The sequence below is a fragment of the Vulpes vulpes genome, chromosome 9 (genome assembly GCF_048418805.1).
Source record: "Vulpes vulpes isolate BD-2025 chromosome 9, VulVul3, whole genome shotgun sequence".
Lineage (NCBI taxonomy): Eukaryota > Metazoa > Chordata > Mammalia > Carnivora > Canidae > Vulpes > Vulpes vulpes.
The window spans coordinates 81673710-81697750 of record NC_132788.1 but is presented as its reverse complement, the minus strand read 5'-3'; the positions used below and the strand labels follow the sequence as shown (position 1 = coordinate 81697750).

The 24041-nt window shown below is 38.8% G+C and overlaps 1 protein-coding gene across 14 annotated transcripts in view; it reads right to left on the bottom strand.

Annotated features, from left to right (window-relative positions):
* CADPS (calcium dependent secretion activator) overlaps positions 1–24041 on the bottom strand; it is a 456612-nt gene that overhangs the window by 103787 nt on the left and 328784 nt on the right. For 4 of the 14 annotated variants that reach the window (XM_072720526.1, XM_072720534.1, XM_072720528.1 and 1 more), the window contains exons 14-18: positions 16305–16406; positions 14331–14394; positions 13792–13915; positions 11373–11441; positions 10484–10501 (exon numbers count right to left, since the gene is read on the bottom strand). In XM_072720526.1, coding sequence (XP_072576627.1) covers positions 10484–10501; positions 11373–11441; positions 13792–13915; positions 14331–14394; positions 16305–16406 — 377 coding nt within the window. The remainder of the gene's footprint in view (positions 1–10483; positions 10502–11372; positions 11442–13791; positions 13916–14330; positions 14395–16304; positions 16407–24041) is intronic. The other 10 variants (XM_072720539.1, XM_072720531.1, XM_072720533.1 and 7 more) reach the window with 3 other exon arrangements.

The window sequence follows — 24041 nt, the reverse complement described above, 5'->3', positions numbered from 1 at the left end:
TTCCATTTCATGTTGAAACTTTCAAACCTTGAAGCCTCAGAGTCCTTTGGAACACACAGAGTATAATGGCAATACGGATCCGTTAGTGTGATTCCACAGGCAGGTATATGTGTGCACAAAAAAGAATGCCAGAACTTATTTTTATCTCCTCATCTAAAGCAGATATATTTTGGCTTCAGGGTTTTTCTAGCAAAAGGAAATTATTCAATACTTCACAGGAAGATTTTGTTGTTGTTTGTGTTGTTGTTTTGGAGTGGGAAGGGTTTAAACAAAGTTATGAGTGACTGCTAATTTACAAAAGAAATTTAAGAGAGCTATATAATGTTCCTTTGTACATTTGTTACACAGGCGATGAACATGTCAGATGGTTAGTAATTTGGGATTTAATAATGAAAGACAAATTCAGTGAAACACTATGCAGAGAGTTGTAGTCAATGGAAGCTAAGAATGGTAAGATGGGGTTGTCAAGGTACTCCAAGTTTCAGTCCAACAAGGTCTGATGACCGGTGTGAAAGTGGGTTTTCTGGATTCAGGCCAATGGAACGCTATATTGTCTCTACCATGCACAGGTGGAAATGTGGCTGGATATGGTTAGGGCATGAAGGTGGGAGTGCTGGGGAACATAAATATACAGATGAGGCAGGGAATGTCCAATGCTCAGAGGAAGGAAATATGCAGAGTTTAGGGTCAATAGCTCATTGCCTGGTCCAGAGCAATAAATATGTAGAGAGAGAATGAGCGACAAGATTGACTTCTGCACTTTTGGGGCACCTGGCCTATGTATAATTTCATAAATGGGCTATCATAATTTCATCAGGAGACTTTCAGGCATTTCTACAAACATACTGTGTATATATGTTTGAGTAATATGTGTAGAATGAGGTATTTGCATTTTGATAGTAAATATGCATAAGCTACTATTTTTTATTAGTTGGTATTCACATTTACACATCAATTTGCAAATTCCTCATCCTATGCTTATTACCCATTCGACACATACACCCACATACACACATCACACACTTACATACATTTTCTAGTAACCAGACAAGCCTGCACATTAATACAAATCTGCAGGAAATCCCACTTGGGGCACATCTTTGAAATCTCTAGCTTTAAGAATAAAGAACATTATCCTTTGCATGGAATATTCACCAAATCTAGGGGAATTCTAACTGCATATGACATATGATATAGACAGGAAGTAATTCCCACCAATATTTTTATGTACTTGCATTTAAAAGCTGTGAATGATATTTATGTTTGGAGAAATCCAAGATGTTTAAGCTGGGACCACCTGAAGATTTGTTTTAATATACAGTACTCTTAGATTGACTACAATATATATTGATAGATACACATAAAGTGTATATGTGCACGCAGCCATTCTATAAGTGTGTGCACATGTACACAGATATGTGTATGCCTGATGTATATATACAAACAGTATGTTTAATAAAACCTTTTGTAATTTTACTTTAACATGCAACTATTAAAATAAGCAGGTTAAAGACCCTTTAATCTAGGATGCTTGATCTTCCAATTAACCCATGTAGCAGACTTTCATTTACTATTAATTAGCTGCAATTCCATTATCTGTAGATCAAGCCACTTTATTGAGACATGACACTATTTTCTTCTTCATTTGCATATCTAACTGACTAGCTAAATGGCAAAAACGGTACTAAAAACAACTTCTCTAAGATGTTGTCTTTAAAGAAAATATTGTGCAAAATCCTCTAGCATGTCCTCCCTCCCCCCCATCAGAGGTCAAGGAGAAATTTGTGCTTAGACTTGATTTTTTTTTGTCACTTCCGCTGTCTTGAAATGGATTGCAACATTCCTATCACCCAATCTCATACTAGCTGGAGCACTGAAGAAGGGGAACGAAAACTACAATATACTTAGTAAACATTTCATACAACAGAATTGAAGCTCATAACATATAAAAAAAAGTCATGCAAAATGTTATGCAACAACAATGTTATTTTGTGCTGACATTGAGATTTGAAAATGTTGCATATGTCAGACATAGCTGGACAAAAAAATGTGGACATTTGGAAATAAATGCTCTCTTTCGACTGTCTCAAAACCTACAGTGTCAAACTTGAGAGCCTGAGCCTCAGCTTAGTGTTCCAAACTGAAACAAAATTTCAAGAAGAAAAATGAACAGAAAAGCAAACGAAGCTAGAAAGCTGCTGAATAAAGTAACCGTAGAAGTTTACAGTACTTGGTTTTGGCCTAGGCATGCCTTTGAGCCTCTGATAAAACATGCTGGTCTGCTTTTGGGTGGGTGGAGGAGGCCCAGGAGGTGACGGGGGAGCTGCTCGGGTAGGTGAGGAGAGACAGTAAAAAAGGAAAGAGACAAGGTGACTTTCACAAAGGTGACAAGTAAGATGACGAACTCTGAAAAGAACAACCAAACAAGCAACAGTGATGAGACACAAACCGAGAGCTGCCGCTTTCTTGGAGTTACCGCAATACTACAGAGGTGTGACATTGTGTGACAGGGGACGGGACTCTTACCAGCGTCACCAGTACCGCCCTACCGAGACACTCAAGAGGCTGAATGCAAACACTGGATGCCTTTATCCAGATGGATACACATGAATGATGGTGGCAGCATCATCGACAGAAAGAAGATACACTTTGGTTCAATGAAGAACGCCTCTATGTTAATAGCTGCTTCCTCTTCCCGATGATTAGACTTGATGGATTCATAGCTAGAAGATCTGGCTCCTCACCCTCAATATGCTACTTAACTTTCTTACATAACCTTTTCTACCTTCTTCTTAAAGCTCCTTGTGCTTCAGATTCCACAGCTATGAAGTGAGACTATTAATATCTTTTTTTTATATACCTTGTGGGGCTGATGTTAAGAGCAAATAAAATAATGCCTGGACAGATCTCTGTAAAGCCTAGGGTGTCTACAAACGTTCACTGTTGTCTCCAATGCTGGGAGAAAGCAGGAATTAATTGCTTTACAAAAGCAGATGAAGGGCCATTATTAGTTCAAGTGAGCTAGGGAATATTCTTGCTCCCTTTGTGGAATTTCAACATGTCAAAATCTGTCATTTTGGGGAAAAATGTGTGGTATCTGATTGTTTCCAGCTCATTTAATTATTTTCAATTTGGAATTCTCGTGGCTTTTATATTGTGGGTTGAATCATATATAAAAACTTGCCAGCTTATCAAATATGTTACTTGCTATTCCAAATGTTAGAATACTGTAATCAGCACTTGACCCATCTGTCATGTGGTTTACGATATCAGCACAGCAAACATCCTATAACAATAGCCTCTCCTTCAATACAGACACGGAGCACTATCAGCTTCTACAATTCTCTCTCTCTAATGAGTGTCTCATTAACCTTAGACCTGCTCCTTTTTAATAGTTCCTCATTTATAAAGCAATCTGTATGGTGAGGGGGACATGCTACATTGCCAAGTTTGCTTCTGGGTTTGCTTGAATTTTCAACTGGGAAAATGAATTTTACTGCAGGCTTATAGGAAACGGAATTCTAGCAACATTAATAAAAATACAAGAATTAAGGACAAATATAATATTCTGGTAAAACCATCTATTGAAAGCAGAAGTTGATGAGGTCTTTTGCTTGCGGGACTACCTCAGCGTTTTGAGTGCAGGACTAAAAAATATTATCTACCAGTCTCCTCTTATTTAAATCTTTTGTTTGAAAAAGATTGTGAGTAAGTAGAATTTGGAGAAATCAGTGTTGAATTAACACTATTTAGAGGAAGGCAACTACTCATCCTTTATAAAAAAATTCTTCATATTTTAATATTCTGTTAAAAGCTGGTTTTCCACCTACAGCTAGCTGTGCTGAAAGTTAGGTACATCTCTGGTAATGCATTCTCATGGCTCTTTCAGCAAATGCATGTTACCTGAGCATGTAATTCTCATGGCAACTTCTTACTCATTCTCACCCAGATAGCTAGACCAGTGTAGAGAAACACTTGACCTGGTGGTTTACAAAACAATGAAGTGTCCCCGGGCTGATCCATAACCTCCGAGGCAGCAGATACATATTTCAGCTGAGTGGGTCTTGATGAAAATTCGTAAAGGGATTCCCTCCTGCCAACTGCCTGTCCAGAATTCTGACAGTGAGGTTTGCCACCATAGAAAAACAAGCTCCCTCTTTTTTTCTCCTCACAGAGCAAAACAAAAACATCATACCTTGGTTTCCAACTTCATTTACCCAATTACCATTGCTCATGTTTACACAATTAAATCTGCTTGGCTTCCAGAGAGAGAGTTAAATGTGACTGCAGAAAAACAAAAAGAGAATTCCTCTGCATGCTCAGCTAAGCCAAGGAAGAGAAGCATCCAGGAGCGAGAGACACTCCAATTAGCCCTTAAATAACCTGACCATCTCTGCTTCCAGCGAGTGAATTGCCAGTCTCTGAAATATCATATGAGAGATGGATATGGTTGATGGAAAGCCCACTTACTACCAAGTTCCAACCTATTGACATGTTGCTGAAGATGCCAGTGTTAGTATTATGCTCTCAGTGGAAAGAACCAGCCTGCAGCAATTTGCTACAATTTGGGAGTGGAGGGGACAAGAGCTGGGGTGGGAACAGAAAGCTAAGCAGATAGCCACATTCTACTTTCCAGAGTACACTGCCTCTCTAAAATGATGGCTCCATGGACCACACATGTAATGCAAGGTTACAACTCAGCATACCTTCTTCAGTGAAGTTATCCGTTATATACACTTGACGCCTTGCATCTTCATCACTGCCTTTCAGAAAATTTCATCTCTAGCACAGCACAAAGTATATGGTAATAAAGATGTGGATGAATCATGGATTGTTTTCTCTACTCTTTTCATGGTACCCATCTTTGTCTCTTCCCTATAAGGACATGGGTGGCATGGCCTATCCATTCTATCTCCAAAATGTCTCTTGATTTTCTCTTTCACTGTATTAGGTCATGTGCCCACATTCTTGCTGAGGGGGTAGACATGCAATCCATCTCATCATCTCCACCTCAACTGTTGCTGAAGACTGCCAGCCACTTTTGGTCCCTTTCCTCCTCTGAACTTCATTGTCTCTGCGGCAGGCATACGAGTGACCTTGTAAAGCACACTTCTGAGCCTGTCATGCTCCTACTTAGACACCTTTATGAGATCCCTTTATAACAAGAGCTATACCTTCATATGCCATAACAAGAGAGTGCCTTTTTAACAAAGGTCCACCTCCTCTGTTGATATCTCTACTTGAACACATATGGCCCTTAAAAATAGCAAATTATATTCAATGTCAGTCTCTCCCTATGCCCAATGCATTTTGCATTTCTAGGGCCTAAAGCAGTGCCTGGCCCAGGGCAGGTCCTCAAATATTGGTGGAAGGAAATCCTCAGTGGATTCTACCCAATGCAGTACTTTCATGGAAAAGCAAATATTCTGTGGTTGCAATAGGCATATAAATTATAATAGTAACTTTATCTGTTACTAAATGCTGCTCATTACTTAACAAATATATAACTTAAACTTCCAAACCAGAGAACAACTTTGGGTATCTTGATGCAATTGAAAATGATTTAAGATAATTTAAGGTACTTTTATTTAAATTAGATTGTATCAACAAGAAAGAAATAATGTCATTATAGTATGTTTCTTCTCCAATTTGGTATCTTTGTATCCCAAACCATGCTTTGCCCTTAAGACTGAACTACTGCACCTAAGAAAAATGAACTAAATTTTGGATGGATACAGGATAGACATCTGTTATTCATGCAGGTACAGTAAACTGCCTCAGGAGAATTGCCTCTCTGCTCCAAATGGTTCTGATGGGAATATCAAGCAATAACTCCTACAAGTACAAGGGCAGTCATATGAGGCAAGCCAGGCCAACCACAGCACCCTATGCCATCAGGGGAAATATGATTGGCTCAGGGATTAACATGTGACCCAAGCTGGACCAATGAGGCCCTACTCTGGAATATTACACAACTGCCTGGAAAGGAAAATTCTTTTTCCTCTAGGATTGTTTGCTAGGATAAAAGCTGGTGCCATCTCTACCCATGTTTCTCTCAACCCCCTTATCATGACTCCCAGTCACATTAAAGAAGCCTGTCAGCAGTTGGAGAGATCAAAACACACTAAAATTCTTTATCCTGTATCCATGCATTCCCAGCTATATGGTGCAAAGATCCCCTTTCCTTGCTTAAGTTTTTTGTGTTTTTGTGTTTTTGTTTTTGTTTTGTCACTGGCTATAGTAAGAATCTTGCTTTTAATTATTAAATATCCAAGCAGTTCCCAAATAAGCTTTCCTGTATATGACCACAAGCTCTCTGGGGCAGGATATTGGGACATCTGGAAGGATGATCAACAGAGGCAAATACTTTAGGAAGGACAGGAACACCCCAGACAGTTCTTCCTGAGTCACCAATCTTTGACTCCCAGGAGTCAAAGACATCTCGTTCTGTGAATGCATCAAAGACCCTGGCTTAGGTAAAATCTCCTGTGCTGCATTCCTGTAGCACCTTACATTTCCCTTTACCATAGTCAGCGGAATGTCATTACTTGTTTTACACTTGTGTTCTCTACCCTGTCATAAGCTCCCAGGTAGGCATCATGACTGCTTTCGCTTGTGGCTCTGGTCCCTGTCAGAGCTCCCGAAACTTAGTGGGTATTTAACAAATATATGCAGAGCTTTATTGCAATGCTTTATTTTGAGGTTTATGATAAAAGGAAAAATCGTCTACCCCCTAGATTTTATTGACATCCTAATTGCAATCACTGGGTCAGTAGCTTTAGCATCATGTGGGAGCCTCTTGGAAATGCAGATTTCCAAGTCCCACCCAACACCTACCAAATCAGAACCTATGTTTTAATAAGATTCTCAGAGATTTGTGTGAACACGGAAGTTTGAGAAGTTGTGTTTTATATTCTATTTCCAAAATCAAATAATATATCTATACTACACATCTGGTTTTAGAAGTTCCTTTTTAAATAAGATAAATAATAACAGCTAAATTATATAATGAATATTTACTATGTGCCAGGCAGTGTGCTCAAAGCTTTATTTGGAATATATGTTTTGGATCTTTCCAGCAACTTTTTTGGGGGAGGAACCATTATCAGCCCCTTTTACAGAAAATAATAATGAGGGTTAAAGAAGTTAAGAGACTCATTGGAACCAAAATCGTGATGTAAGTTTTTGGTGTAACAATCCTGAGTGCTTAGGCTGGTTCTGAAGTAGTGTTTTCTGTGAGTTGTACATAAAGGATGCTAACATGTGAATACTGGGCATCAACAGCTGTCATATTGAAAACTCATTCCAGTTAATGGATTGTGGGTGGAGCCACTATCTTGTGGCTGAAAGATAAGGCAGTCTAGGGGTGGGGCAGGAGGGTTCTGAATATGTGCAGGACCTTGGACCTATAAGAAGTTTGACTGGAGATAGGAGAAGATACAAAGGGTTGACTACAGAATCTGCGTGGCACTCCTTTGGATGCATTTGGCTTGCTCTAGCAGGTCTCTCTCAACTGTAGCAAAAAAACAAGTCCTCAGTCCTTTGGCAATCTTAAAGAATCTCAGCTGCTCAGAAAGACTTCTCAATGAAAGGATTTTGACAACGATCTGGTCCTAGAAAGGACTGCTCTGTTTTTTGTTTGCTTGTTTTTGTGGTCTTTCTGGATCAAAAATTGTAGATACTTTTGAACTTAGCTACTTAATGAATGGATACTATCCAAGTTGGAAAGGCTGCACAGTGGAAAGAAACAAAAAAGGGATGATGTTTGAATTAAGAAAGATCTAGGTTCAAATCCTGCTTGAGAAAGTCACTTATCCTCTCTGAATCTGTAAAAGGGGCAATAATGAAGCCTTATTTATAGGACTAAAGTACAGATTGAATTAGATTCTCCATGTAAAGTCCTCAGCATAGTGCTTGGGCCCATAGGTGGGCTGGCTATCTATCTATCTATCTATCTATCTATCTATCTATCTATCTATCATCTATCTATCTATCTATCTATCTATCTATCATCTATCTATCTAATTATATAAATCCTTGGCATATTTGAAGGAAAAATTGTTTTATTTCAAGTTCCAGTAGAATCCTTATGATGCTTAGAAAATTATGCAAGTATTTAGCCAAGAATTGAAGCAAAACAGCAATAGTAGTGTAGACTTTCTCAGAGCTTACTGGGTTCAGAACGTGTGACAGTTTAAGTGAAATGTATTTAAAATGATAGAATTCATTTGCAGGAGTCACAGCTTTTCTTTCATGGAGTAGCAGCCTTTTACATCTTTTTTTTCAAAAAAGATACTGTAATTAAACAGAACATTTAATTTCTAATAATGCCACCAGACAGAAAGCATAAGTCCACCAAACTGCCATGTGCAGAGTCCCATAGTTTTTTGAAGCACAGCTTGTCTAAAGGACTCAGTAGCTCCACCCCAATTTACACAGGTGACTCCAACTGTGCCCTGCCACCTCCATCAGTTGGCTTTGCATACCCATCTGCGTGTTTGTGTTTTGTTCCCTGTCAGGAAATTGAAGAGGGAAGGGAAGAGTAAGAAAAAAGATTTACAAGTCAGGAAAGAAGCAATTAGGATGATGATTGTAGCTTAGGTCTGCTTTGCCTTGAAGAGGCCTTGGACATCCCAAGCTTCAAACCCATCTCTGCTTTGACCTTAACCTTTTAGGTCTAGTTTTACACTCTTCCTGCCACCCAGTCCATTCTGTCTATCATAGTATGGACAGTATGATTTTTCTGGAGTGCAAATTACTAAGCTGCTCCCTTACTTAAAAAGCCTTCACCTTTGGAAGTGAGACCTGTGGAGTTTTTCCCTTGTAAAAATCTATATGCATGCAAACACTGGCATAGATTCCAGGTTAAGAACCTCTAGACCATGAGATACAGTCTGAACCCTGTTATTAAGGTATATATGAGATCTTGCCTCCTACGTACATTGCCAACATTAGCACCCATTACTGCCATTGCTGTACCTTGTACTTAAGCATGTGGCCTCTGTCTGGGCTCAGATTCTGGCTCTATCACTTAATCTTCTAGGAATGTGTTATTTAGCCTGTGCTTCGGATTGCTCATCTCTAAAATGGGAATAATAGTAGTATCTATCTCACAAGAGTTTTTGAGAATTAAATGAATTAATACATAAAAAGCCCTTATAGTCATACTGGGCACATAATACACATTGAATACGAATTGACTTTTTTTTTTAAAAAGAATTACCTATTTTTATTAGCTATACAGTTTTATGCATTTGCACATAATATTCTATCTTGGATGCCCTTCCACTTTCCACAGCTCCCTTTCCCTGATTCTGATTTATCTTTCAAGATGCATTCTAGCTCACTGCCCTAGTGAAAAGTTCCATAGTTTTCTGATAATGCACTCTTACACATGACTCTATGAATTGGTGTTGCTATGTACTGAATTTGTAATTTACACTTATACACCCATTTGTATAGATGCTCCATTAGGTTAACAGCTATTTCCTTCTTATTTACTAGTCCTTGACTTTCACAACTGTACCTGGCATATGGTAGGCTCCCACTAAGCACTTGTCTAATGAGTGAATGAATAAATGAATGAATGGATGAATGGATGGATGGATGGATGGATGGATGAATGCATACCTTCTCTTTCAGGGGGAGAAAGGCTCACGTGTTTTGAACATAGGTTTGTGAGTCTTCCAATACCAATTGCTAGCTTGATGCTTGGCATGTGCACAAAACTGCTTTCTGAATTGATCTGAAATGCATTTAACTTTGATTAAATGAAATATGTTTAACTTTGATAAAATGATAATTATCTTTTGAGGATTTTTTTGACTTAAAAAACAATGATCAATAGTATGTGCTTATTAAAGTTTCACATTAAAGCTTTCCTCAAAATATGCTCAGAAGTTTGAGGACCAAACAAGAAGAAAATTTCCAAAGCCAGAGAATTCTCTAAGATCTTTCCTCTCATGAAACTTCCAGCAACAGCCTCTGCTCAGCCATCCTTTGCGTGCATCCTGTCTCATCACACGATACGTACAAGAACAACATGGACACAACTTCTCTCTGTCTTGGCTGATAAACATTCATCAAAGAACACAAACTTCTCAGTAGGGCAGAAAACAGAAAAAAGGAATGAAAAACAAAGAGAAAGAGTAGTTTGGTTCAGTAACTTTCTTTTTTTTTAAGCACATGAGGCCAAATCACCGAATACTGAAACCAAAGATGAAATGAAGCCCCGCAGCTAACCAGAATTCTGTTCCTTCAAAGCTTATGCCTTTATAGAAATTCTGCTCTATCGAGGTCAACATCTAATGGGCAAGAGATATAGTTAGACAGCACAAATTAACTCCTTAAGTATCATTGCAACTCCACATCAGTCTTTGGGAGTCCATACGTTAAGGAGCTCTTAAAAAACAAAAACAAAAACAGAAACTCAATATAACTCAACAGTCCTGATAGTTTATAATGCATAATACAGTTGGTTCACCTGCATCCTTTTGATTCTCTATTTGAAAGAGAGAGCACAACAAGGAGAGAAGAGAGAGAGAAACAAGAACACATATGCAGGATTAATGAGCAAATGGACCAAAATGCCCCCCACTTATGTGTGATACATGATATTGGAAGGAAAAGGTTGCCCTTGGGTTCCCACCGCCCCGAAGTGTGGGGGCCAGCAAAAAAAGGCTCCTTCACAGAGGTGGAAAATGCTGCACAAATAGAAAATTAGTAAAATTAAGTTTAATGTGAAATCAAGCTATGAAACATACACGAACTCTCCAAGTGACAATTAAGTCATATGTTCTAGCCAGAGCTTATAGGACAAGGACAAGTCAAAATCTCCAGAGAGAACAAGGAAAAGCTTCCCAGCTTGAAAGAGAACAGACAGGAGGCATATAAGATCTAGTTTTTACAGAGAATGGACCACCTTGTGTGATCATACACCCAAAATAGTTTGACATCTTAAACATGGAAAAGAAGGCATGATTTTGCCCCCACTGTCCTTTATCTGACACCTAACGCATTGCTCCCGGCCTAGCGGCTACCTTTTGATTGTGTACCAGTGACAAGCACTTTACAAATTGGGGTTACACACAAGCAAAGTAAAAATGCATTCAGGTCACAGACAGAGAAGAACTGAAAAACTTACGGACAAATCTGAGTTTATCACAAACAAATGGCTTAATTGTCTAACCTGTTTTAGGCTGATAAAAAGTGACTGGACTTCTCACACTGGGTTTCACAGACAGAATCAACAGACAAGCCAATGCTAAAAAACTTGAAGCAAGGAGAGTGAGTTGGTTTGGATCTGGATTTTCTTGAAATAATGAAAACAGAAAGAGTGAAGACAGCATGGCGAGGAGGTGGTAGGTACTCACGAATGGTTAAATCCATCACTTGGGAGGCCAAGCAGAAGACAGGATGCTCATACATTTCTCTCTTTTTCCCTATAAAAGAGGATTTGGGCATGCAAGAGGCTTAGGTCAGAGGTAAAGAGGTTAAAGGTCATAGGTTAGAGGAATACGTTACATTAGCTCAAAGGAAAATAGCCACAGAGTATTTTGGGATAAACACAGGATAAAAGAAAAAGGAGTTTCAAAATTGGAGATCTACTGGATTAACCATTCAGCATGCCGTGAGTCACGAGAGAGATTGTGACCATGATTTTACACGTCTCTTTAGAATTGTTTGCAAGAGTACAATGACCAAAAACATCATGAGTAAAGGGAAACAGAATTTCATTGATTTAAGGCTCCAAGATACTAAGGATTTCAGACTTTAGTATCTAAGGCTCTTGAGGTATTTCTTCATAAACATAGTCTCCAGCAATATCACTACAACTTCTTTCCAAAATTCTCAGGGGACTAAGCTGTTAGTGCTCACAGAGGGGCTCAAATGTGAAAATGTAAGATTTCTTTTCTGAGCATAGGATCGGAACCTTGTAAAAGAAAGTTGTTTGGTAGTAATATCTTCAAAGCTGCACTGTCTCAGCCTACGGTGGACTATGTTCATGAAAGAAAACCTGATACATGCAGCCAGAGGATGTTGGGTTGTCTGAATTAACAATCCCAGCATGCTTTGAAATTGGTGTCACAGCCACTTTTGCAGAGGTAACGTCAAAAAGTGGCTGAGCCAATCACGGACAAGGAAGGAGAGAAGCGGAAGAGAGCAGGTAGTGTGGAATGAGGTACTTCTCTGAAAAGAGAGTTGGAAAAAAAAAAGATTGGTTTCTTCAAAGAATCCCCAGACCTAAAAGTCACAGTGCAAAAGATAATTAACACAACCAAGAAGAATTGAGGCACAAAAGGAAATTACAGATCAGCTGATCTACTTTGGAAATGAATGCATTTTTACTTACAGATCTTAAAGTTTGTTTTTGGATATATTTATCTGAAAGAAGAGAGCAGATCTTACCAAAAGACTAGTAATAGCTAGACCAAGGCCTACGAGGCAGCAGCCATGGCAACCGAACGTTTCTTGATCCCATCCCATCTCTGGCCTTGCCTAGAATTATTAGGTAGGTACCTGGTTGACTTTACCAAATACAACCAATCATTATGTCCTGGGAAGGTAAATGCTAGAACAATTATTTGCTAACAGCCCTTTAATGATCTTCTTGTTCCTCTATTTTTGTCACTCATTACCAAGTCAAGAGTTGATAAACATCCTTTTAGTGCCCAATTCTTAAGTGTTTCTCCCTGGGTGCATAGCAATGAATTCATTACCACTGGTACACAATTTGCATTGTCAGACAGACAAAATTGAGAGAGGGAGGACATGTAATGTACAGAACACTGCGATTTGACATGATCTTAACCTAATTCTCTAAGGAAACAAGGACTTCGGCAGGGTAAGTGATAGGGTTTTGGTGGTTGGTTAAGCCTTTTTTTCCCCCAGTCAAGTCCTGAAGGCAGACAATGGGCATTTGCTGGTTTTAGTCAGGTGTTTCACATGTGAGAGAACATCAGATTCCAGAATGCGGACACATTGAGTTTTGCACACAGAACTTCCACATTTATACACTTACACCACTGGTCAAGTTGGGTGTGGTTTTCAAATCACCCTATAGCAGCCAACAGGGTAACAATGAAAAGTGATTAATACCTTTGCAAATGAATAGGTCCCAAAGAACCATATCTTCTCAAGTAGAGTTTACTCAAAGTGCCTTTTGGGTGATTACTTGGTCATCAGTGCCTGCTTCCCTAAAACTTGAGAGGGCAGTGGTAACAACCATCCTAGGTCTGGAGCAACAAGAATGAATGAGATCTAAAGCAAACCAGGAGCCATCAGAGATAGCTGGACACTAACCTGCCATCGAGGTTGAAATGTTACCAAAAGACAAGATACTTTCAAGGGGCAAGAAAGAGTTAAGCAAAATCTTGATGTTGTTTCATTCCATGCTTGTTCTACCTCCAAAGCTATCAACAGTGGACAACAAAGTGCTTTGTTTTCCTCTATTTAGAGAAGGTAACAATCCTACAGAACTCTTTCATAGGAAAACATTAGTCACAGAGCAAACTTAATGCCAACACAGACTCTCAGAAGGACCTTAGTTATCTGATAACATCTTATATTCAGTATTCTTCCCCTACAAAGACTGTTCCCTGGAGCCCCTGTTCTTAATTCATTTATTTGGCCACAGCCAAGGAAGTTTTCACATTTCAAGTGCTTTCAAGTTTCAATTTAACATACTCAGATGGACCACTGTTTTCTGGTGCCCGTTAGAAAAGACAGACTCTTCCCCAGGGAGCCATACCAAAATTTAAATAAAAAACTGGGGGCAGAAGGGAGCCTTACCTTCGATTTTAGCATATTCTGATAGCCGGGAATAGTTGACTAAAGCAGCCTGCTCTAGACATTTCCGGATGACTGTTTTTACCTCCTCTTGTGGTACGGGGGTCACAATATCTTTCATCAAAACCTGAAGGCGGAAAAAAAAAAGATTATTATGATGGTTCAAACAAATGTGTTACTCATTTTATTTCTTAAAGAGCTTGAGTTTAAAATGAGTTGTGAATGCCTCCTTTTTGACTTAGTATTGATTGAGAGCCATCCTTAAAAAGAAAACACAGAACTGTAAAGCACAGTTAGGATGGCAAAGCCCATCTATGAATCGAGGAAGGGCCAGGAACATATCTTCAATATATGCTAACTATTTGGGAGTCTGGAGATAAAATATCTAGAATTTTGGCAGTTTCCTCACATTTATTCTGGTATTTGATGAATGGTAAACGAAGCCTTGAAAAATGACAAACTAGGTCATTCAACCACAATATTTCTTTACGATCATATTCATGTCTGTATATATGTAATCTGCCTTTTACTTTCATTCTTACCCTTTCCAAGAGTGATAAAGTAGCTTTTAAAGCACCTTCAGGTCGACCAAATGGAAAGCAATACCTAAAAAAGAGAAAATTCTTCAGGTTGCCCAAATATATTACATTTTAGCATGAAATATGCTGCAATTTGATTCCTATAGCAACTCTTTCTGAGGAACAGAAAATGCTTTTTATTTTGTCACGTTGTGTTATGTTAATCTGAATTCACACCATATATGTGTGTATATAATGTATATATGTGTATGTGTGAATAATGACTAAAGAGAGACTCTGCAAATGTCTGCAGCAAAAAAGAATATTTAGAGTGATGACATAAGGCTCTGTTTAGATTTCTATTGTGAAGGAAAACCATTTGTTAGCTCACATGTGACCTTCTATATGATTTTAGAGACCAGCAATTAAAAAAAAATATTAGTTGAAACAGGGTGAAATCCAAACACACTCAAGTCTCCAAAGGACCACTACAGAAAATGAAAGACTGTATTTCGAGCAAATTCATGCTTTTGCTAAGTATCCTTCCTTGACTGTGGTTTTTAATTGTTATTGGCAATATCTCTTGTATATGGTGTGCAATCAATAAAAATTTGTCTAGGAGGATGTTGAAGGCACAGATGGAACTATGTTGTGGACTCCTAAGAGTTCCATTGACTATTTCAGGCTGTCACAGACCCTTAGAGACACTGTTCTCATGGTACAAAGGGACCAGCAGAAGCTACCTAAACTCAGACTATGACCTATGCAGGTGTTGGGCTGGGTGGTCTGGTGCAAGTTCTTCCCTCTCTCAGCCTTGGCTTACTTTTTATTTAATGAGAGTTATAATAACTACCTTGCTGAGTTGTTCTGGACACAAAAAAATGAGTTAATGCCTAACTAGCCTCTAGTCCTATATCTTGACCCATAGGAAATGTTTAATAAAAATGAATTATTTATTACATTATTGTAAATGTTCTTACTATTTTTGAATTACTATTTCAGGACCTTTAATCCAGAACCACCAGTGCTGCATTACAAATGCCTGATTTGCTGCAAGGGAGCAGTGGGCTATATGCTCAAGGATGAAGCCTTGGACTTGCTTGCTGTCTTCCATGTGTATGGGGAAGAGTCAGTCTGCCAAGCTGATCTAAGCTTCTTTCTTTCCCTTCATAGACAGCTAATCCTTTTCTGAAGTAAGGGAGAAAGTGGGGATTCTCGTGTGGGTACCATTGCCTTCCTTCTCTGTCCATGTGATCTGATTCCTAGGATTTTTCACTGATTTAGGAACCTTGAAGAAACTTCACCTTCAACTGTGTAATAGATTTTTTTTTTTTTTAGATTTTATTTATTTGAGAGAGAGAAAGACAGAGTGAGTGAGAGAGAGCACGAGCAAGGGGAGGGGTAGAGGGAGAAGCAGGCTCCACACAGAGCAGGGAGCCCGATGCCAGACTTGATCCCAGGACCCTGAGATCAGGATCTGAGCCAAAGGCAGATGCTTCACTGACTGAGCCACCCAGGCACCCTGTAATAGATTTTAAAATAATAGACTGATGGGACACTTGGGTGGCTCAGTCGGTAAAGCATCTGCCTTTGGCTCAGATACTGATCTTAGGGTCCTGGGATTGAGTCTGGCATTGTGCTCCCTGCTCCGTGTGGAGCCTGCTTCACCTTTTCCCTTGGCAGCTCTCCCTGCTCATGCTCTCTCTCTGTCAAATAAATAAATAAAATCTTAAAAAAAAAAAAAAAAAGAATAGACTGCTGACCAGGGTCAGCTTGCACAAGAAAGGCTCTGTCCTTTCAGTGGAAATAAAATGCATTTAAGACTGCAAAGTCTCCTGGCTGCTGTGGAACCCTGTCCTACTGGTTTCCATTTCCATTTAGTTATTTCTTAATCTCCAGTGTGTCTCTAATAGGTTCACAGTTTTAGAAAATCAAGCTCTTTATTTGCTACTTCTCAGTGTCACCATCCTAATAAACCTCTCAGCCCCAGATCCTTACCTAAAATGTGTAATCTGATTTTCCAGCAGAACTCGGAGTCTCTCTTTGATTTCTTCAAAACGTTCCTTCTCTTCAACAGTCACAGTTCCAATTCCATCAGGCCTAAAAGAAGACATGTCATGAAGTGACGGGAACCTCATATGCTGACACCATCAAATCAAATCTCTAGCAGGAGGAAACTGTCCATTTTAGAAGAACAACTACCGTGATCAATGTGACCTTAGGAGAAGTCCTGCTTTTCAGCGCTGACTACTAAGGGGGATGGGGTATGTTGGGGGTTATTGTTTGGCTCACTTATTGTGAAATGGTAAAAATGTACAAACTGGTGGCTATAAGGCCCAGTTTCTAGACCTTTTGTTTGGCTCACAATTTAAGATTTTGAACTATTTTCCAGCATTTTCAAAGTTAGGAGAGTTTTATAACACAATTCTTTTAAAAATTTGGAACAACTGGCATTAATTGGTGAGTGCCAAGTAACAGCTTCTTCCTCTGGTGGGGCAGGCACTCACCTGTCCACATCTCTAATTTGCGGTACCTATCTCTCTTGTAAGCACTTAGGTTTGGAGCTCCTGAATAATGCACACAAACTTCTATGAAAACCAGGTGCCTTGTAAATGTCTGTCTTTCTCAGTGCTAAATGTTCTTACGTGACTCAATTTCCAGCTTACAATTATAGATGTTCATATTAACTTAAGCATTTGTGTATTAACTGAGGAAACAAATTACAAAACATTGTTAAAGGAGAAGACATTGATGAAAGAAATGAAAGAAAACACAAATCAGTGGAAAGATACCCTGTATTCATGGATTGGAAGAATTAATATCTTTAAAATGTCCAGACTACCACAAGTTGCCTAGAGATTCAATGTTATCCCTATCAAATTTTCAATGGCAATTTTTACAGAAATATAAAAGAAAAACAATCCTAAAATTTATATGGAACCACCGAAGACCCAAATAGTCAAAGTAATCCTGATAAAGAATGAAGATGGACGCATCACAATTACTGATTTTAAACTTCATAACAAAGCTATAGTAATCAAAGTTATATGGTACTGGCATGAAAACAGACACAGAGGCAAAGAGAACAGAACTGACAGCCCAGAAATAAACCCTTGCATATATGGTCAACTAATTTTTTTGACAGGGGAGCCAAAGATACACAAAGGGGAAGAATAGCCTCTTCAATAAATGGTGTTGGGGAAAACTGGATATTCACATGCAAAAGAATGAAATTGGAGTCTTATTAAAAAATGAGCTCAAAATGGATTAAAGATAAGCCCTGAAACTGTAAAAATCCTAGAAGAAAATACAGGGAAAAAGCTCTTTGACATTGGCTTTGGCAATGACTTTTTTTTGATATAACACTAAAAGTACAAGCAACAAAAGCAAAAAGAGACACATGGGACTACATCAAACTAAAAAGCTTCTGCACAGCCAAATGAAAAGGCAACCTATAGAATGGGAGAATATGTTTGCAAACCATCTATCTAAAAATAGATAACAGAAAAATAGAAGTCATAAAACTCCATAGTCAAACCATTAAAAAATGGGCAGAGGATTTGAATAGATATTTTTCTGAAGAAGACCTACAGATGGCCAAAAGATATGTAAAAACATCACTAAGCATCAGGAAAATACAAATCAAAACCACAATGAGATACCACCTCACACCTGTCAGAATGGCTAGTATCAAAAAGGCAACAAACATTGGTGAGGATGTGGAGAGAAGGGAAACCTTTGCGCACTGTTGGTGGGAATGCAAACTGGTGCAGGCACTGTGGAGAATAGTATGAAGGCTCCTCAGTCAAAAATAGAACTATCACATGATCTAGTAATTCCACATCTGAGTATATAGGAAGGAAGGAAAGGAAATCACTGTTTTGAAGATATATCTGCACCCCTATGTTCATTGCAGCATTATTTACAACAGCCAAGATGTGGAAACAATCTAAGCATCCATTGACAGAGGAATGGATAAATGAAATGAATGTGAATATATATATATGTATATGTATATGTATATATATACATATATACATATATATATACACACACAAACATATATACATATATATGTATGTTTATATACATATACAAGGATCCATATATATGTGTGTGTGTGTGTGTATACACACACACACACACAAACATATATATACACATATATATACATATATATATGGAACTTGAGAGCATTAGGCTAAGTGAAATAAGTCAGACAGAGAAAGACAAATAGTCTATGTTCTCACAGGTCGAATCTAAAAAAGTTGTTGCCATAAGAATAGAGGGTAGAATGGTAGTTTCCAAGCCTGAGGGGTGGGGGAAATAGGGAGTTTCTGACTAAAGGGTACAAACTCTCAGCTATAAGATGAGTAATGCACAGCGTGGTGACTACAATGAACATTACTGTATTTATATACTTGAAAGTTGTTAAGAGAGCAGATTTTAAATGTTATCACCCACACACAAAAAAATGGTAATTTTGTGAGGAGAGGTAGGTGTTAATTAACCTTGTCATAATAATCATTTCACAATATATATGTGTATCAAATCATCACATGGTATACCTTAAACTGATACATAGTATATGTTACTGCCTCAATAAAGCTGGGAAAAAAGAGAACAAACCACATATGATGCTTTCAATGCTAATAAACTGTTGATCATTTTAATAAAAAGAAGGACCTTAGCAAAAGCAAATGAATTTCAGTTTAATCACAGTATTCTCATATTTCTAAATCATCATTAGGTTCACACGCATTTTTCCTATTTGCTTTGGACCATTCAAGTTGAAAATACAAAGGGAAGCTGCATATTTATAGCCCAAATTTATCTGTGCCAAATTAGACGTAGGATAATCTGACCCATTCAAAGACTTCAGCTTCCCAGATCCTGTAGTGACTTGTTTTGACTACTGGCTGAGCCAGTTTGCAGATTGGTGTGTCACCATGAAACTTCTATTGGAACATTCTTCAGTTTGCAAATGCAAGTCATCTTGAGACCAAACAAATGGTCTTATTTATAGGCCTTCTCAAGGATCCAGCATAAGTTGGGAAAATCCTGTATACTAGACCAGTCTGACTGCACAAAAGACTTGGCAAATGATAGCAATGCACCTCCTGTTAGGGGTTAATTGGTCAGCTTCCCTTCTTTTTACATACTAAAAATGCCCTACTTGGGGGGGGGGAAAAAAAACCAAGAAAACTTCCCCTCCCCCACATTATAAAAAATACCCCTAAGCAGTAAAATTCTATAAAATCCATTTCTTCACACTCCCCTGAACTCAAAGGAAGAAAGAAGACCAAGTGGTAAATATCAGGTAGGCTGTTAGAATCCACAAATATGCCTTTATTTTCATATTTTCTGGAAAAATCCTAAATGTTAATTCACAAAGTTTATTTAAAAACAGTTTTTTACCATGAAATGACAATGAATCTGTATTTAAGTCTCAGGATGAATTCACTGGCCTCACAAAATACATGTGACCTTTTTTTGTGGTAAACTTCTCATGTTTTTATCATAATCTACAACTTTCTTTAGGTGTGGTTTCTAGATTTAGATTTTGTTTACACAAAACACAGCTCACTAATGCACTGAACACATTTATACAATTGGCACATACTCGGTTTGGGAAAATGGAAGCCATTTTAAGCATTTTGCTTCTCATTGGAGAACTAGCCCAGAGCAATATGCTATAAAATATAATTTACAAATCAAGGGCGCTTGGGTGGCTCAGTTGAGTGACCGACTCTTGGTCTTAGCTTGGGTCATGGTCTCAGGGTCCTGGGATTGAGCCCCATGTCAGGCTCACGCTCAGCAGAGCCTGCTTGAGATTCTTCTCTTCCTCTGCCTTTCCCATTGCTTGCACACATGCACTCCTTCTCTTTGTCTCTCAAAATAAATAAATAAATAAATAAATAAACAATAAATATTTAATGAAAAATCTTTAAAAATAGATAATTTACAAATCAGAGAGGGGTTTACAGATGAGAGGAAAAATCATGGAAACCATTTCACATGGGCAGCCCAGAGACATGTGTGGCTATTACTAAGAGATAAACCTCCCTGATGAAAATTATCCATTCTTCACTCAACAAGCCTCCTAAGGCAATTATTAGGTAATTAGAAAGTAACTTAAAAAAAAAAAAAGAGAAAGTAACTTTTAGATTTGTGTTTGAGATGATAAGAACCAATCATTTAGTGTGTACCTGGTCTTCTCAGTTAATCCTCTCTACAATGGGTATGATGACAAACATGAAATTTGGTTACATTTCTTTCCCTTTTCTTCTGATGATTCACATTTGTAGTTACTTAAGGTATGAGCCACTTCCATTTCCCTGACAATCTTTCCTTCAACTCCCTTCTGAACACTACTAATCTCACTATTCAAAAAATGTGAATGAATAAAAATTATTATTTTAATCTTTTCTTAAGTTTGCTTCTTAATCTCCTATGTCAGTGTGAATGGTTTTCTCTTAAAATAAATGAAACCAACTTTATGTCTGGAAGGTAAGCAGCACAGAATTCATCAACAAAAATAGGTGACCAGGGGAACCGGGGTGGCTCAGTGGTTGAGCCTCTGCCTTTGGCTCAGGGCGTGATCCCAGGATCCTGGCATCCTGGGATCGAGTACCACATCGGGTTCCCTGTGGGGAGTCTGCTTCTCCTTCAGCCTATGTCTCTGTCTCTCTCTGTATCTCTCATGAATGAATAAATAAAATCTTAAAAAACATAGGTGATCAAAAAAGTCATGATTTTGACATTGAATGCAAATTTGTTTGCAGCTGCCAAAATTGCTCTGAAATGATACAAGGGATAGAGAATGTTATATTACAAACTGAGGAGGAGACATGCAGGAATTATACAATTTATCAAGGATCACAGGTTGTAACTGTATCAGTTGAAAGGTTAAAATATCCTTTTTTCTTTGGTTTAGTTTCAATTATTTTTGAGAATTCTGTCAAATATAAATTTCTTTTCTGTTGACCCCTATAATTTGTCAATGTTGATTATACAGGCTTAGATTCTATGGAGCTACTAACTAAAAATCTTGGCTCAATATTTTGGGGAACACTGTTCTCAAAGAAGCAATAAAATTATTTTCCTGGAGAGATAGCCCTCAAACCCAAGCATGCTTCAGAATTACCTGAAGGATGGGGCTGAGAATTTGTATTTTTTAAAAAGATTTATTTATTTACTTTAGAAAGAGAGAGGGAGGGAAAGAGAGAGAGCACAAGAGCCCAGGGGGAGGAGGGGCAGAGGGGGAGAGAGAGAGAGAGAGAGAGAGAGAGAGAGGAGACGATCTCAAGCAGACTCCTTGCCAATTGCAGAGCCCAACCCAGGGCCGGATCCCACGACCATGACCATGAGGTCACAACTCAAGCCAAAATCAAGAGCCTGCCGTGCAACGGACTGAACCACCCAGGTGCCCTGAGAATTTGCATTTCTAACAAGTTCTCTGATGCTGCCATTTCAGGGACCACACTTTGAGAACCTCTGCTTTAGAGCAAGAAAATATTTGGTGGGTGGCTCTTTTAGTTGCCAAAAGGGTATGTTTGATGAGAGAAGAGAGAAAAATAAGAGAAGAGGGATAAAGTTGGATTTTAAATTCCTAGCTAGTAAATCCCAGGCTGAGATGTGTCTTTATTTAGAACACATGTTTAAGAGCCCTGACCACCTCCCTATCCTCCTGTGTCCTGAATGGTGCATTTTCTGCCCTCTTGTTTTTTGGCTTCTTAGCATCCACTGTTACGCCTTAACAATACCCGAACGTCCTTTGGAGGAATGACCTTGGCCGCACTGTGGGTACTCTTAGGGGGAAGGGTAAATTTGGATCCTGTTTTCCTGCTTTTTATACTGACAGCCTTCCTATAAGCCACTTCCTGCCTTTTATGGCCACTATGCATCTAAGCTGGACTATGACCTAAGCTTAGGCAACTTGACACACTTTTCTGGAATCTTTATGTTGAGTAAATAATGCAAAGATAGAAAAAACTGGTAGAATTCACTCTCTCTAGGAGCTGTGTCCTGACCAAACAGACTGTCTTCACAGGTCAGTAGTTCTTAATCTTTGGTGGTACTTTAGAACCATGTGGGAGCTTGAGAGGTCTCATCTTCAAGCTCTCAATTCAATTTGTTCTGCAGTGGGGCCTATACATTGTGGCTTTTAAAGCTCCCCAGGTTATTGTAATGTGCCATTAAGGGTTGGGAACTATTGCTTTCATCCTGTTTCCTACTTTTCTGTAGCTCTTTCCTCTTCCTTTCTTTGAGGCTCCCAACATCACCCCCCGCAAAACTTAGATGATCCAGACTTTGTTTTTGTTTCTTATACTAAACTGATGTGAGTTCATAAAGCACATATCTCCTCCTTTTTAGGAGAAGGAGGGGATATGTTCATTAACAGTAGAAGCGTTTGATGCCTTTGAACCTAGCTTTAGAATCATACACACATGCACACACCAGGGTGATGTGGTCCTGGGTCTCTGGTTCCACTAACTGCACACTGGCTAACAATTCACTTCTTGTATATCATGATCCTGCAAATTTGAGACAATATGCAGGTCAAGTGTAGTCATTTTTGGAGCCCCATCAGAGACTGGAAGCTCTCCCACCTGCAGGCCACCACTGCCACCAGAAGTGGGTCTCTCCAGCCACAACAGACTATATCACATCTGACACAGCAGGCATCTCCCGAATCCACCTTTCAAGTTTTCGGCAAACCATTTTCTCACTATCCTTCACAAAGTTGACATTTTCGGCAGCACGATAGGAAAGATGTCACGTCGGCTGCTCTTCAAGTCCTTGTCACCGTGGTCAGCACCAGTTCTGTCACCTTCACTCTCCTCACACTCTCCCATCTTGAGCCATGTCACAAATAATAATTTATCTAGAGTTGTGTCTTTTCTTTTTTTTTTTGTCAGACTGAAACTACCATAACCCAGCTGCCCATCCTTTAAGCTACTAGTTACACAGATTGTTCTCCCATTCCTCAAATGCTTGTGAGCTACAGCTTATTAATTAATGTCTATTATAGGAATGATCTGATGTAATTAAGTACTAGGCTTTTAATGTGAAAGATTTTTATTCTGATATTTGAAATTAAGTGTGAATAATCTAGTCAAAGAAACCAAGCAGCAGTGTGCTTTGTGAAAGTGAAATTATCTCCTCAGGTCATTAAATTGTCCTTACACACCCAGGTGGGCACACAGATTCCTGACGTTTTGTTACCCTGCTAGCACAGTTCTCCACACTATGTTGAAAGCTGGGACATGGAGCCCTTGTTTGGAAGGTTAGGTATCTTGTCAAAGAGGTCCGGTTACTAAATTAATTCAAAGCTTACGGTGATGGATGTGTTCTGATACTGCATCTATTTAGTGATCAAGTGTAGAACCCAGGTGTGAGAGAAAAATGTATGGATTCAAAAGAGGGAAGTGTGTCTGGTCCACTTCTCTGCATACAGCCAGCTTTAAGCTCCAATCACTACCAACAAGGGGTAAAACTCCAGCTGAAGTGGGAATATACTTTCTCTCCAAATGCAAATGTCCACATATGCTGGTGCAGGCACCGTAAACATGATATATTCTCTCTCTCCAAATGGATGCATGCCTGCAGACCGCATTATGGATCCCTGAAAATGTCCTTAAACAAGCATGATAACTGAATCCTACTTGCTACTAAATTGTTCCAGCCCAGAAACATGAGAGCTTAAAGGGCCAGAGTGGGACAGACTATCTT